At 37.6% G+C, this 13,483-nt stretch overlaps 2 protein-coding genes across 5 annotated transcripts in view; both read right to left on the reverse strand.

Annotated features, from left to right (window-relative positions):
• Positions 1-619: 619 nt before the first annotated feature.
• On the reverse strand, positions 620-10,575 carry gtf2f1 (general transcription factor IIF, polypeptide 1). Of its 4 annotated transcripts, XM_055152954.1 has the most exons (15): positions 10,496-10,511; positions 9,467-9,494; positions 9,270-9,338; positions 9,031-9,077; positions 8,861-8,933; positions 6,868-7,061; positions 5,129-5,299; positions 4,398-4,603; positions 3,627-3,777; positions 3,131-3,186; positions 2,767-2,898; positions 2,605-2,678; positions 2,062-2,203; positions 1,843-1,978; positions 620-973 (listed from the first exon to the last, which is right to left on the reverse strand). In XM_055152954.1, the coding sequence occupies exons 3-15, from the start codon at positions 9,279-9,281 to the stop codon at positions 769-771; spliced, it is 1,599 nt and encodes a 532-aa protein (XP_055008929.1). In that variant the 5' UTR covers positions 9,282-9,338; positions 9,467-9,494; positions 10,496-10,511; the 3' UTR covers positions 620-768. The 4 variants fall into 4 exon arrangements, with proteins under 4 accessions (XP_055008929.1, XP_020776441.1, XP_020776439.1 ...); XM_020920782.2 differs by lacking the exon at positions 9,467-9,494 and having other exon boundaries at positions 2,605-2,675; positions 10,496-10,575; XM_020920780.2 differs by lacking the exon at positions 9,467-9,494 and having other exon boundaries at positions 10,496-10,575.
• Positions 10,576-12,078: 1,503 nt separating this feature from the next.
• The window catches only part of LOC110156588 (adhesion G protein-coupled receptor E2-like), a 140,644-nt gene continuing 139,239 nt past the window's right edge, over positions 12,079-13,483 (reverse strand). The window contains exons 23-25 of the mRNA XM_055153097.1: positions 13,303-13,462; positions 12,397-12,459; positions 12,079-12,302 (exon numbers count right to left, since the gene is read on the reverse strand). Coding sequence (XP_055009072.1) covers positions 12,258-12,302; positions 12,397-12,459; positions 13,303-13,462 — 268 coding nt within the window. The 3' untranslated portion in view covers positions 12,079-12,257. The remainder of the gene's footprint in view (positions 12,303-12,396; positions 12,460-13,302; positions 13,463-13,483) is intronic.

Here is a 13,483-nt window from a genome sequence, read left to right on the forward strand (position 1 = left end):
TATTTGAATAAGAAAAGGTTTAACATTATCTCGAAAGAAGAGAAAACATATTTTGTTTGACCCACGACTTAATCCCAGTTTTTCATTTTGGCCCTCTGTGAATTTGAGTTTGACACTCCTGCTATATCAGATCTAAATTACACAGCTTGTTTTTATTACTGATATATTTTACCGGGTTAGTTAAGATGCTAAAACTTCACCAGATATTTGTTACTTCATAAAAGGTTATGCAAGTGATAAACTCAGTAATTATTATAAGCTTTTTTCCATTAAAGGGCCTGTAGTAAATTTTTTTCATGTAATTAAGTTTTGCACCAGTACTGATATATTGTAAAAGAAACTCTTGGGGTGAAAATGAGACAAGTGTCTGAGGTCTGCATCTAATCTAATCATCTAATAATAAAGAGTTTTAATCTCTGCAAAACAGGAAGTACACTGTTAGCAAACTAATGTCATAGCAGAGTTTATCGGTTTCATGGTAAAGCTGTTTGAATGGCGCTGATAAACTCTGCTCTGGCCTCTGAGAGTTGTGAAAAAAGCTTATAAACTCATTGTGAAAAAAATAGGATGCTCAGAATGCATAAGGTAAATGAGGAATAACTCTGGACCACTGCAAAGGTTTTGGGTTAGACTCCAGGAAACAATGTGTTATTTTATTAGAAAACTTTAACAAATTCAAACTGATTCTTAATACTAGGGTAATGGTAGAACTAAAATGTCCACTTTATGTTTTATCTTCAGTCTTTGCTTCTGTGCTTCAGTCCATGGTTATTCTGTGAGATAAAAATGCATCTTGTCGTTGACGTTTTTGCGCTCGGGGTTGAGCCTCTTGAGGATCTGAGCTAACACGTTCACCGTCTGCTCGTTGCTCAGACCCGTGCGTTTGGTCTGGAACTTCTTGAGCAGGTCTTTGGTGGTCATGGGCTTCCGGATCAGGTACCTCCTCACGGCCTCCTCTGTCAGCTGGACGTCACTGTGGAGGAGACGGGACACAGGAAATCAGCGGTTTTAAAATGTCTCTGGGATTCTGTTGCAAAAAGGTCTTTGCATACTTATTTCAACACTGTACTACTGAACCTTACTTTTCAAGGTGACAAGAGCTTTAAGATGAATCGCAATAGAAGAGAAATTGCAACTTGAATTTTCGAAGTGACATAATTTCCTCCACAAAGAAGAAAAGATAAGACATAACATAATATTCTGTGTTACAGCTGCTAAGCCTATTACCAGTATTTTCCGGATGATTAGACGCGCTCTTTAGCCTCTAACCGCATCAAAAAATGGCCCCCGCAATCCAGAGCGCCCATACACGAATCCACTCGGGTGTCCCAGCACGACTTCAGTAAACTATAAAGCTGCACCATCCGCATCGCACGCAAACACACAAGGAGCAGACAGTGACCGCACAGCGAAACACACCCGCAGCCACACTCATCACTCCACACGGACGAGGAATGGAACGAAGGAACGAACCGAAAAAGCGAGTCCAATGTGCCACTCTGAGCCACAACTGAACAACTGAGTCACTGTGAACACGCCGACAATCCAGCGGTCCCAGACAGCACCCTCCCTACACGCCACAACTGAACAAAGCCCAGAGTCACCGTGAACACAACAAACAAAGTCCCACTGACCCATCCAACTGTTGTGTTTCGTTTAAAGTCCGGTGTGGTTTATTTGTGAAAAAAGTTTGAAAATAGACCATTTAATGACAGTGTGTCTCATAGTCCAGAGCGCCTAATAGCCCGTAAAATACGGTATTTAAGAAAAAAAAAAAATCACAAATCTAAGCTCCATGGCAATGCTTGTCACAATCACACTCTGATAGTGAGTGCCTTGTACCTTGAGCTCGGTGTAGATTTTCCAGAAGCAGGCTGAGGCGTGCTCTTCCCAGAGGGGGCGGGGCTCTGACTGTTGGGCTCCATCTTGAGCCTCTTGGCAGCAGGAGTGTCTGTGGCTGAGCCGCTCTGTCTTTTTCCTGTGGATGGGACAGTACACTTCAGTCAAGAACACTGTCATAGTGTAATGCACAATGAAATAAATAAAACAGCACATGCACACCTTGCTCGAGCTTGCTGGCAGCCGCCCGCAGAGTGCTGGAGGTGGAGCCAGAGTCGATGGAGGGAGTCCCAGGACGACTCCCGGTCCTGGAGCTGCCGGCGGAGCCACGTCCCCCTGCACGCTTTGGGGGAGTGCGCTTTTTCTAACAACATACACAACAAGTATAAGAACTCTTCACGAGAGGTGCTCAAATGAAAAGCTTTTTTACAACTAACTGATAGATGTCAAAATACACATTTTGGGTTGAGCAGAAATGGTACCAGTAGTCATGAAACAAGCAGAACTCTATTTCATTCCTACTTCAGTGCTTTCACATTCAGTGCTTTTAACATCACCCTCTGGCAGTCGTCCGGGATTCAGAGAACTGTAGTCACATCTGCAACTTTTATTTGGTGACAACCGTAACACCAAATTGAACCCATCCCAATGACAATATTTACTTTGAATGTCCCTTTACGTGGTTTATATGATGTAATACTGCTTCATAAAATCCCACTGTACATTTTGCTATTGACACACTTTTAGAACCAAGACCATTCTCACCATGAACAAAGCTGATGCCGTCTCTCCTTCGATGTCGCTGTCGTCTGAGCTTTCAGACTCACCACTGCTGTCTGCTGATGGAGAAAACACACATAATAAACACATTATTTCATCATGAAATACTCCACTCCAGGGCACAGTGGGTTGTTGTCGGATCTGCACCTTTCTTCTTCTTTTTCTCTGGTTGGACGGGGGTCTTCTTCCCATCGTCCTCTTCCTCCTCCTCTTTTGTTTCCTCCTCGTTCTGTTTCTCTTCTTCGCTCTCTTCTTCGCTCTCAGACATTTCATCAATCCCTTTTAATGATAACAACAACAAAAAAACATGATACAAGAGGTCAGGTAATTAAAATATCTTGCCAAAATGAGATCTTATTCTGTGTAAAAGCTGCTAAATCTAGAGCTTAGACTTCTACAAACATGTCCTGAAAAACATGGGATTCTTGGATTATCTTAGCAGTTCATATTTCAGTCTTCTCTTAAAATAATAATAAAAATAATACTAAATAATACTAAAAACCAGACCAACCTTTGGGGTGTTCCTCTGCTTTGACTGGCTTCCCCTTCTCTGGTTCCTCTTCTGAACTGGAATGAAAAAAAAAACACACACACATTAAATTTTAAGAAAAGTACTAAAAAAATTTGATAGAGGCTCTTTAAAATATTAAAATGCAATGTTCATAATTTCATAAGAAAAGAAATTGGAAGAAACTATGATTTTAAATTTCTATTGTAGAGGATAGTCAGTTTGCTTCTCCATTACACTATATTTCTCTTTTATGCTATTTTCAACCAAGACATGCAGGCAAATTTTAGAACATTCCTGGTGCATTGCTCAAATATCGTCTTGACATCATTCCTGAGATCTCATTATAATAAATGTTTGTCATTGTTGCTCACATCTATCTAAAATACACTGGTTGAGCGAAATAAATAACATTATGCCCCAGTTTCTTCCATTGCAAAGTTTTGAATGGATTTGTTTTTCAATTTTTAAAGCGTCTCTTGTATGAAATGTCCCGTACCTGCTTTCGTCAGACATGTAGTCCACCTCCAGTCCTTCGTAGTCTCCGTCGTCACTGTCCTCCAGAGCCTCGTGCTCATTGCCCTTTCTCTTCTTCTTCTTCCCTTTGCCCTTACCGGCGTCTTTTTTAGGCTTCGATTTGCTCTCACCGTCTAAAGGCGTCACAAAGAAAAACAGAATAATTTAGTTTTTTTTAATATATATACTGTAGCTGTTCATCTATTTTGTGTCAATTTTAGGTCAATAATTAAAGGTCTGTCTTGTTTATGTTAAGAAAATAATAAGTTGAATTGTTTATAAGAGACCAAATCAAATCCAACACAAAATTATTGTATGGTAATATTGAGACTAGACTAAAAGACTGGAATTTGTACACATAACTCAATACAAGTCCATGAAGAACTGAGACCGGGACAGAGACCAGGATTAAACTGGTCTGTTCCCGGTCTCTGTTCCCGGTCTCTGTTCCCGGTCTCTGTTCCCGGTCTCTGTTCCCGGTCTCTGTTCCCGGTCTCTGTTCCCGGTCTCTGTTCCCGGTCTCTGTTCCCGGTCTCTGTTCCCGGTCTCTGTTCCCGGTCTCTGTTCCCGGTCTCTGTTCCCGGTCTCTGTTCCCGGTCTCTGTTCCCGGTCTCTGTTCCCGGTCTCAGGCGCTGTCTTAGATGTCTTTAGATTTCAAAACTGGTGAATATTAGAGTAATGCTAACGATTCCTCTCACAATAATATGAACACAATTTGTATTCATTATCTCATGTATATACGCTGTGTCCTTACCCTCTCCTCCGCTGCTGTGGCTGTCGTCACTGCTCATCTCCAGGTCGTCCTCCAGGTCGTGTATGCGCAGGTCTCCTCCTCGCCCTCCGCCCTTCTTCTTCTTCTTTCCCCCTTTCTCTGCCTCGTCCTCTTCGTCCTCCCCGCGCTCCTGCTCCCTCAGACGCCTCTGGAGCATGATGCTGAAGTGGTTCACGACTTTGTTCCTCCTATAAAAACATGGAAGAATAACCCAATAACCCAGTCAGTTTTAATATATCAATATTTAAATTCATATTTTAATTAGCCTCTCTTAAACACAGGAGTTTTCTGTGTTATTCTGTGAATTGCCAATTGTCATTTTAATGTTCAAAACAAGTGGAAAGTCAGAAATCAGGGCAAAACGATTTGGAAAAAATATGCAGTTGTGATATTTCAAAATTTAATTCCACTTGAGATTTAGAGAGAGATTTAGTTTCATCTTTTAAAACACGTTCATAAGACCAAGGACAAAACAAGTGAAATGTGAACTGAAACTAACATGAGAATCTCATCCATTCAAATTGCAATTTCGATTAGATTTTAATTACTCTTGCCAGGAATCTCACATTTATTCAGAATTTGGTATGACACTGAGGCTAATAGATTATATTATAAAAGATTATAAAATAGAATAATAATCAACATACATCAATTTAAAGGTATAATATTATAAATGGACTGAAATAACCCTGTGCTAGGTCCAAGTCTCCCACCTGCCCCACTCCTCCTCGGCCTCCTCCGCTGTCAGTGTCCGGTGCTTGGCCACAGGCATGAAATTGTACCAGCCGTGCACTGGAAAGGCCTCGAACGCACCGTCAACACACTGTGTGAAGATGTAGTATGACGCGTTCTCTGTAACACCGCCCTTCTTTATTCCCTTAAACCTGGAAAGCACAAAATAAGTCATGCAAATTAATACAAATAACTACAGTAGCTAGGTTTTACTTGCAATAAAGTCATAAATAATATGTTTATTACATATAATTCTAACTTGCCAGTCCAAAAATATAACAGATAAGATATTATAAATGCTAAATGTCCAGATAATGTTTGCTTAATTGTACAATATGGCGAGGAGAAAAATCAGTTTGTTGACTAGACAAAAGTTAGTTTGGTTGAAGACGTTTCGCAGCTCATCCAAGCTGCTACTTCAGTTCTGGTCAGATGCTGGTGGACACTTCCTTATATCTGTCTACAGGAAGGAGCTAACTAACTACTCTGAAACTAACACACCTACTTGTTTACCGTTTCTGTTAGTTAGTTAAGCCTATTGACCTGTGCAGGGTGTGGGGTCTACTTAGCATAAAAATTCAGGGCCATAATGGGTGCTTCCTCACCTCTGACCTGACCTGGCTACACCTGTTGTTCTCTTGTTTGTTTTGATTTAGGTTTGAGGATGGAGTTGTAAATAGGAGATAGATGGTGTCTGTTTAGAGAAGGATATTCTTTCTTAACAAAAATAGCTTCTTTCACTTCCCTCTCAAACCAATTATTTTCTCTGGCTAAAATCTGTACCTCGCTGTCCTCAAATGAGTGGCCCGTGGCTTTTAAGTGGAGATGTACAGCAGACTGACGTCCTGTGTTGCTATCTCGTCTGTGTTGGTGCATCCTCTTGTGAAGTAGCTGTTTAGTTTCTCCAATGTAGCGCTCACTGCAGTCTTCACTACACTGAATGGAGTAGACCACATTGCTTTGTTTGTGGCTCGGTGTTTTGTCCTTTGGGTTGGACCAGTTTCTGTCTTAGAGTGTCTATTTCGTAGGTTTTGAAATAGACCGGGATCATGTTGTCTGAAAATCCTCTGTAGTTTTTCCGAAACACCAGCCATGTAAGGAATAGTTACTCCCTTTCTCCTGGGCTCTGATTCTCTGTTGTCCTGTTTTTTAGCTCTCTTGATTTTGTTGAAGGCCCATTTTAATTGTACAGTATGCAACTTTCCAGAGGTGCCATGTCACCTGAATGATTCCATAGAAATAGAAAGTTAAAACCACGCTTCAGAACATTCTCCATGCAGCTAGATATGCTTAAAGCAATAGTGTGGAAGATTATAGGCAATAAGAGTCAGGTTTGTGGAGATGCAAGCCCACCAACAATATCGAAACATGTTTTTCAGTGCGATACACACAACCAAAATGAAAAAACACAGGCTTTTATTTATTTAGCAATGTTTTTGGCTAATAATCACATACCGTGGCTTTGATTTATTGCTTAATGTAGCAAGTTTTGCCCTCTGCATTTAACTTTCCTGCTTATTAAACTTAGAGCTTGTAGGCAAATCTGTCAGCATGTTATTCAAGAATATGTAGCTGGAAGATTACAGAGCTTTTAGTAGTCTACTGTTTTAGGTTGGTGTGGTAAAAAACAACAACAAACAAACATGTAAACATCACCCCGCTCCAGAACTCTACCTTGGTTCAAAATGTATAAAGACTGTAAATGTTTACTTTCACTCACCTCTTGCCCGCTTTCCCGTTGACTTTGAGAATCCAGGGTTGGTCTTCTACTTTAAACTCTTTGGTGACGATCCCAAACTTCTTCCTCCTCGCCTCCTCCCTTTGCTTTTTCCCAAACTCACTCCCGGCTGCTCCCTCGGCCGCCTCCTCCTCGCCGTAAATGCGCCGCGCACTCATGTCACGTTCCATACGAGCCTGGAAAGAAGATTGGAAAAATATGTAATCGCATTTTTTTCTGACAAATATTGAAAATGTATATATATTTTTTTTTATCTGAATTTTTTCAGAGTGCACAATTTAATGATAGCCAAGGAGCATTTGAGAGTAGAGTGAAATATGAACTGCTAAACTAATACAAGAATTACATGGATTTCAGAAAATTTGAGATCTAAAGGTATTTTTTTCACTGCAGAATACTATCAGAATGAATTGTGCCTTTGCCATGTTCAAATAACTATTTCGATTTGCTGTCAGATAATCTCCCAGCCCCACTGGTTTAAATTCAGGAATTAATATTTCAAGATATTTGTCAATGGGGTGCACCGAAATGAAAATTTGTGGCCGAAACTGAAACAAAATTCAACGCTTGGCCGAATACCGAAACCAATTATCAAATGTGGTTATGTTTTTAACAATTTTTTTTTAATATTGCATAAAAAGCCTAGAATACATTTTTATACATATTTTTAAAAGAAAGTAAATGTTTATTTAATATTCTTTAAATATTCCAGTAGCCTTTCAAGTAAGTATATCTTAAGTTTTTCATTCATATTAGGCCTTCAAAAAAAAACAACAATACCAAAAAAACTTAAGTGCATTAAAGTGGATAAACCCACAATAAATGAATTATTGTTTTGGAACAAGTCTGCTTAGCCACTGTAAATAGGTTAATAATGTAAACAGAAGGCTCAAGTCAATGTCAATAAGTGTTTGTTTGTAACATCATACACTAAAATATTTCCACACTGCTGATATTTTAAAGAAGGTGCCAGATCACCGAGTCACTGCATGTTGTTTGATTGCATCATTGTGTCACACGCCACTATTCTCTTACACCACTATTTGGCCGTACTTTTAACTCACTCATATATTCAGTTGCAGAATATTCGATGCATCCCTGTTTGTCAGTATAAAAACACCTGTAACTGAAAATATGAACACCTCCATGGAAACGAGCAGGTGGCAAAAACATTATACAATACAGGACTGCATTTATACCATACTCCCTACAACTGTACAACAAATCAACTTTATGGAACAGATAATACTCCCTACAACTGTACAACAAATCAACTTTATGTAACAGATAATACTCCCTACAACTGTACAACAAATCAACTTTATGGTAACAGATAATACTCCCTACAACTGTACAACAAATCAACTTTATGTAACAGATAATACTCCCTACAACTGTACAACAACTCACCCTTATGTAACAGATAATACTCCCTACAACTGTACAACAAATCAACTTTATGGAACAGATAATACTCCCTACAACTGTACAACAAATCAACTTTATGGAACAGATAATACTCCCTACAACTTTACAACAAATCAACTTTATGGAACAGATAATACTCCCTACAACTTTACAACAAATCAACTTTATGGAACAGATAATACTCCCTACAACTGTACAACAACTCACCCTTATGCGACAGATAAGCCTGTGTTTATGTCAATCATCATATCATCTTTGCACTGTTTTCCTTACAACCTCTTGTGCATAATTGTGATAAACTGTATTTATTTTACTATATTTCTGTTTTTTATTTACTTGTACAAACGCATTTATATAATTATGCTGACTGACACCAGTCGCTTGCTTTTTACTGCCACTGATTTAGAAGTTTTATTACATTTTTAAAATATATTTTTACACTTTGTTATTGTAATATATTGTGATATATGAGCTACTGTCTCCAAGTAATTTCCCTTGTGGATCAATAAAGTCTAAGTCTATAACTAAATAAATTACAAAAACCAACCTGTGTCCATGTCGAACAAGCCACTTTGTCTCCAGCATTGAACGCCATAATATTGTACTTTTTCGTGGTATTTCTGAAAATAAAAATCACATATTAAAAAATAATTAGGCAAAAATGACATTACACACTTCAGGGATAAAAATGTTTAAAAAATAAAGCAAGCTACTCACTTGGGCACTCGCACTATGTACTCTGTCCCGGAAGAGCTGCTGCTTGACTGTGAGAAACATTCAAATATTAAACCTTTGATTTATTTAGTCTGTATTCTTTCTTGTTAAGTAATTCTACACTTTGTTGTACAGTCTATTTCACATATATATTATTATATTGTCTAATATCTGGATCAGCCAAAGAATATTGAGGTACCGAGTTTTGCAAATCACTTTAATCTGTAGGTCGCTGTACTTACTAGAGATGTCATGGTTGGTTTTTGTAGGCTTAACTTCTCTTTGCCAGAATCTCATCCAAAAACAAATGACTGGAGAAGAAAAAAACACAAATTAGAAAGTACTAATTTATGTAGAATGTATGTAAACCAGGAATAATAACAGGACTAAACAATCCACGAGTTAATCATCAATCAATCAAACATTATTTCTACAGTACCTTCCAACAACCAAAGCCAACCAAAGTGCTGTACAACATTAAAACAAGATAAAATCAATAAACATCATACAAATAGGTCAACAAAGCAAAATAAATAAAGTGTCACAGGGCCACTAAATGTTAAAAGCCATTCTAAATAAGTAGGTTTTAAGTTTGGCTTTGAACAAAGGCAGGTCAGGGATGGACCGTAACTCAATGGGCAAAGAGTTCCAGAGTTTTGGACCGGCCACTGCAAAAGAACGATCACCCCACTGTTTGCACCGGGACAGGGGGAACCTCCAGCAGATCGTAGAGCTCTGCTGGGTTGGTGAGGGGTAATCGTGTAACCATCAGAACTGAACCTAGACTCAAATCAGAACTAAAACAAGACTAAAAAGTACGGAAACAAGTCAGAACTAGTATTAAACCAGGTCCAAACTGGTAGCTTCATGAACAGGACTGGATCAGGACCAAAACAGAATTAGAACTAAACCAAGACTAAACAGAATTGAACCAAGACTAATCCAGCACTAAACAAAGACTGAATCAGTACTAAACCAGAACTGTGCCTAAACTAAACCAGGTCTAGACTAGGACCTCACCAGGACCAACCAATAGACCCAGGATAAACCAGGATTCTACCAGGCACACTGCACAAATCCAACTAGAACCAAGAACCAGGTCTAAACAGGGACTAAACTAATACTAAACCAGGTCTAAAATAGGTCTAATCCGGGACTATTTTACACATCAGCATGACAGACATCGGTATTCTTTAAAACATTCTGGTAATGACTTGAATACAACGTTAAATCTTACGTAAAAATAAAATAAAACGCGTTTATTATACACATGCATTGTGCGCACCATGCATCTCCACAACATTAGCTTCAATACATAGCCGACTATTTAGCAATTAGCTTCTCAAACGTTTTCGGGGCATTTTGGGAGTATTCTACAACTTTTACCATTCCTCTGCACAAATATAGATAGTGCAAATTTAACACAATAAGCAGAAAATTGCGTTCTGTACTTTAAATGGTGCATTACCCGGAAAAATTTGTGAAATGTTTGCACCGGAAGCGTCTCTGTTCGAACTCTTCTTCAGCGCTGCGTAATGTTCCTCTCGGTGCTGCCCTCTGTGGCGCGATGGTGTCATAATATGCGGAGGTTTATTGCAACAAGCCAGTATTTTTGTTTCTTCACAGTAATCAGAGGTGGGTAGTTCTCTCTTACATTTACTTGAGTAAGTTTTTAAATAAATGGTGCTTTTCAGAGTTCTAGTGGTATACTTTTACACCTACGTGTGTAAAAGTACTCTTACTTGAGTAAAAGTTTTGATTACTCTTCCCACTGTAAGTCTACAAAAGACAAAAGCTTTATGTTGACAATATAAAATGACTTGAACATTTGTGTTTCTTGCATCACTCCTTCAGACTTGATTTAGTTCTCAAATTCCTTTGCAGTATTTTGCACTATTTTTAGGACTTGAGACTTGACTTGATACAACTGATTAAGACTTGGGACTCGACATAGACTTGAAGGTCAGTGACTTGGAACTTGTCCCGGACTTGAGGACTGTGACTTGAGAAGCACTTTTTAAATCTGAATTCTTTCTATTCTGACTGTAATGATTCACACTAAGATCTTGTCAAGACATTTAAAAAGGAAAAATGAACAGTTCTACAACTCTTATATACTCATATATAAATATACTATGACTTTTTAAAGTACAATTTATTTTAAAATTCATACATTTAAAAATATAACTTTGGTTTAAAGACTTGAAATGACTTGAAGCTCAAAGCAGATGACTTGGACTTGAATTATGAGCCAGTGACTTGAGACTCGATTTGGACTTGCCGGTATATGACTTGGGACTTGACTTGGACTTGAGGTCAAAGACTTGAGACTAACTTGAGACTTGCAAAACAACAACTTGGTCCCACCTCTGCTCAAAACAAATAAACTTCAAATCCTAAATCAGATGTTACTCTTTAAATTACTTTTATCTGCATAGTTGTTTTCCCAAATACTTTTAACTCTGTAATTTCTTGGACCACTACTTTGTACTTCTACTTGAGTTATATTATTTTGAAATAAGCTTATCCTTACTTGAGTCTACTCTACCTACTTGATAGTAATTAATTTTAGACATGTATTTGGCAAACATAAAATTGGGTAGCATGTCATTGTACATATATATATATTTTTAATATATTTTTTATATAATATGTTATAATATTTGTACTATTATTTATGGACATTCTGTTATAAGTTATACATGTAAAAGACAGAATGGCATTAGGTAAATATGATAATTTACCAAATGTTTTTACTTTTGATTGTGATTAAAATATGCCAATTTATAATTCAATTTTCAACTCTATAATGTTACGGGGGAAGCTTACAAAACCATTAATAATGAAAATAGTGCATTAGCTTGACTAATGTGCATTGTAACAGCCTTTATTACAATTAAATACAATACAATAAATACATTTGAATGGAAAGTTTTAGCTCAATAACTGGTTAAATATAAGTAAATCTAGTCAGTAGCCCTGAGATGACAGTACATATTTCCTTTGCATTTGAATAACTGCAAAACTCAAGGTACTATACATATGCCCGGATGTAAAGCTTCAGCAATATAAACAAATATAAACAAATGTACACAGAGGACTATGGTCACACTACAAAAACACTACAGGAGTTACAGCGTTCAGTGACACTACAGAGATGTATGCATTTATATCTAATCATATTGGGGTTCACAGGTTTGATTTCATTGAGTTTATATTTCTTCTGCTTCTTATTTGGTCTTGTCCATGTCTTCGGACACAGACGGCACATCTTTCTATAAGACAAAATAGGACAAAAATGTTTAGGTCGGGTACATACAACACAGTTAAGAGTCAAACATCAGAATCAACATTTCGTTCACTCACCACCTCATCGTCCACCTCTTTGTTCTTGAATGAGCAGGTCAGCCATTTGATGTACTCTTCCCGGATCTAAAATACAATTCACAATTATGAAAAATTAAATAAAGACAAGATTGCAAATATTTTTTTTTTTTGAGCTTTAGGACTGTTTTTACAATATTTCAACTTTTATATGGAGATAAAGTAAAGGCAGAATCTTAGGAAGGATAACGTGGGATTGTTTTTAATCACTGTAAATCACTTTGTGTTACATTTTTTTGTATGAAAAGTGAAAAATGATAAATAAATTTTGACTGGAACTGTTGAAAGTTGAATAAACTTCCTTATATATAAAATACATGGCTGATTATTAGTCAGTTCTGTTACTTATTTGTTACAGCTCAGGTCTTTTAATCATACGGTAGATTTAAAAATAGGTTTACCAGGATCATTCTGATTTTGTCAGTGGCATAAAATAGTTTCATTATGAGTTGATCTCAATATTTCTCTGTAACGATATATCGTATTTCAACGTTTGTTATTGTAACAGGCCTAGCAACATTTCAGGCAAAGCGATGACATCCATGAAGACAAACAGGAAGCTCTATACATTTTGCATACAAGCAACTCATCAATGATAAATTCAAACATTTTTTCCCCAGAGCGGGGCATTTTATCAGTATTATTTTATTGGTCTATTTGAGGTTAAAGTCTAAATAAGATGGACAAATCATTCTAATTGTTCTAGCTGTTCTAATTTTCAGAATTTTGAATTGGTTATTAGACATGTATGAATTCATAATGCACCTGAATGACTTAAATGAGCGAAAAGAAACAACAACAAATGAATCAGAAGAAGTATTAACTTCATAGAAATAAAAAGGTCAGATTCACCTGTAGTGTTCTTCAGATCAGATCAACACAGAGACCTACCTCTTTATTGAGCACACAATGGACTATGTAGAGGAAAGTCCCCTGCTGAGAGTTCAGGATGATGAACATAACTTGGAAGAAAAGGTTGGACTGGTACAGACCCAGGATCCAGGTGCAGCCCAGGATCACAAACTGAGCCACGATCTTGAACAACACTAATCTGCAAAGTCAAAGACATGTC

This window comes from Boleophthalmus pectinirostris, unplaced genomic scaffold (assembly GCF_026225935.1).
Source record: "Boleophthalmus pectinirostris isolate CB_2022bp ecotype Guang Dong unplaced genomic scaffold, ASM2622593v1 HiC_scaffold_17, whole genome shotgun sequence".
Taxonomy (NCBI): Eukaryota; Metazoa; Chordata; class Actinopteri; order Gobiiformes; family Gobiidae; genus Boleophthalmus; species Boleophthalmus pectinirostris.

What these genes read in the sequence shown, in the direction of transcription:
- gtf2f1 (XM_020920780.2), bottom strand. An exon ending in AACGGGAAAGCGGGCAAGAG is followed by an intron (nt 5,300 to 6,867) that starts GTGAGTGAAAGT and finishes TGTGCTTTCCAG; the next exon opens with GTTTAAGGGAATAAAGAAGG. An exon ending in AGCAGAGGAACACCCCAAAG is followed by an intron (nt 2,899 to 3,130) that starts GTTGGTCTGGTT and finishes TATCATTAAAAG; the next exon opens with GGATTGATGAAATGTCTGAG.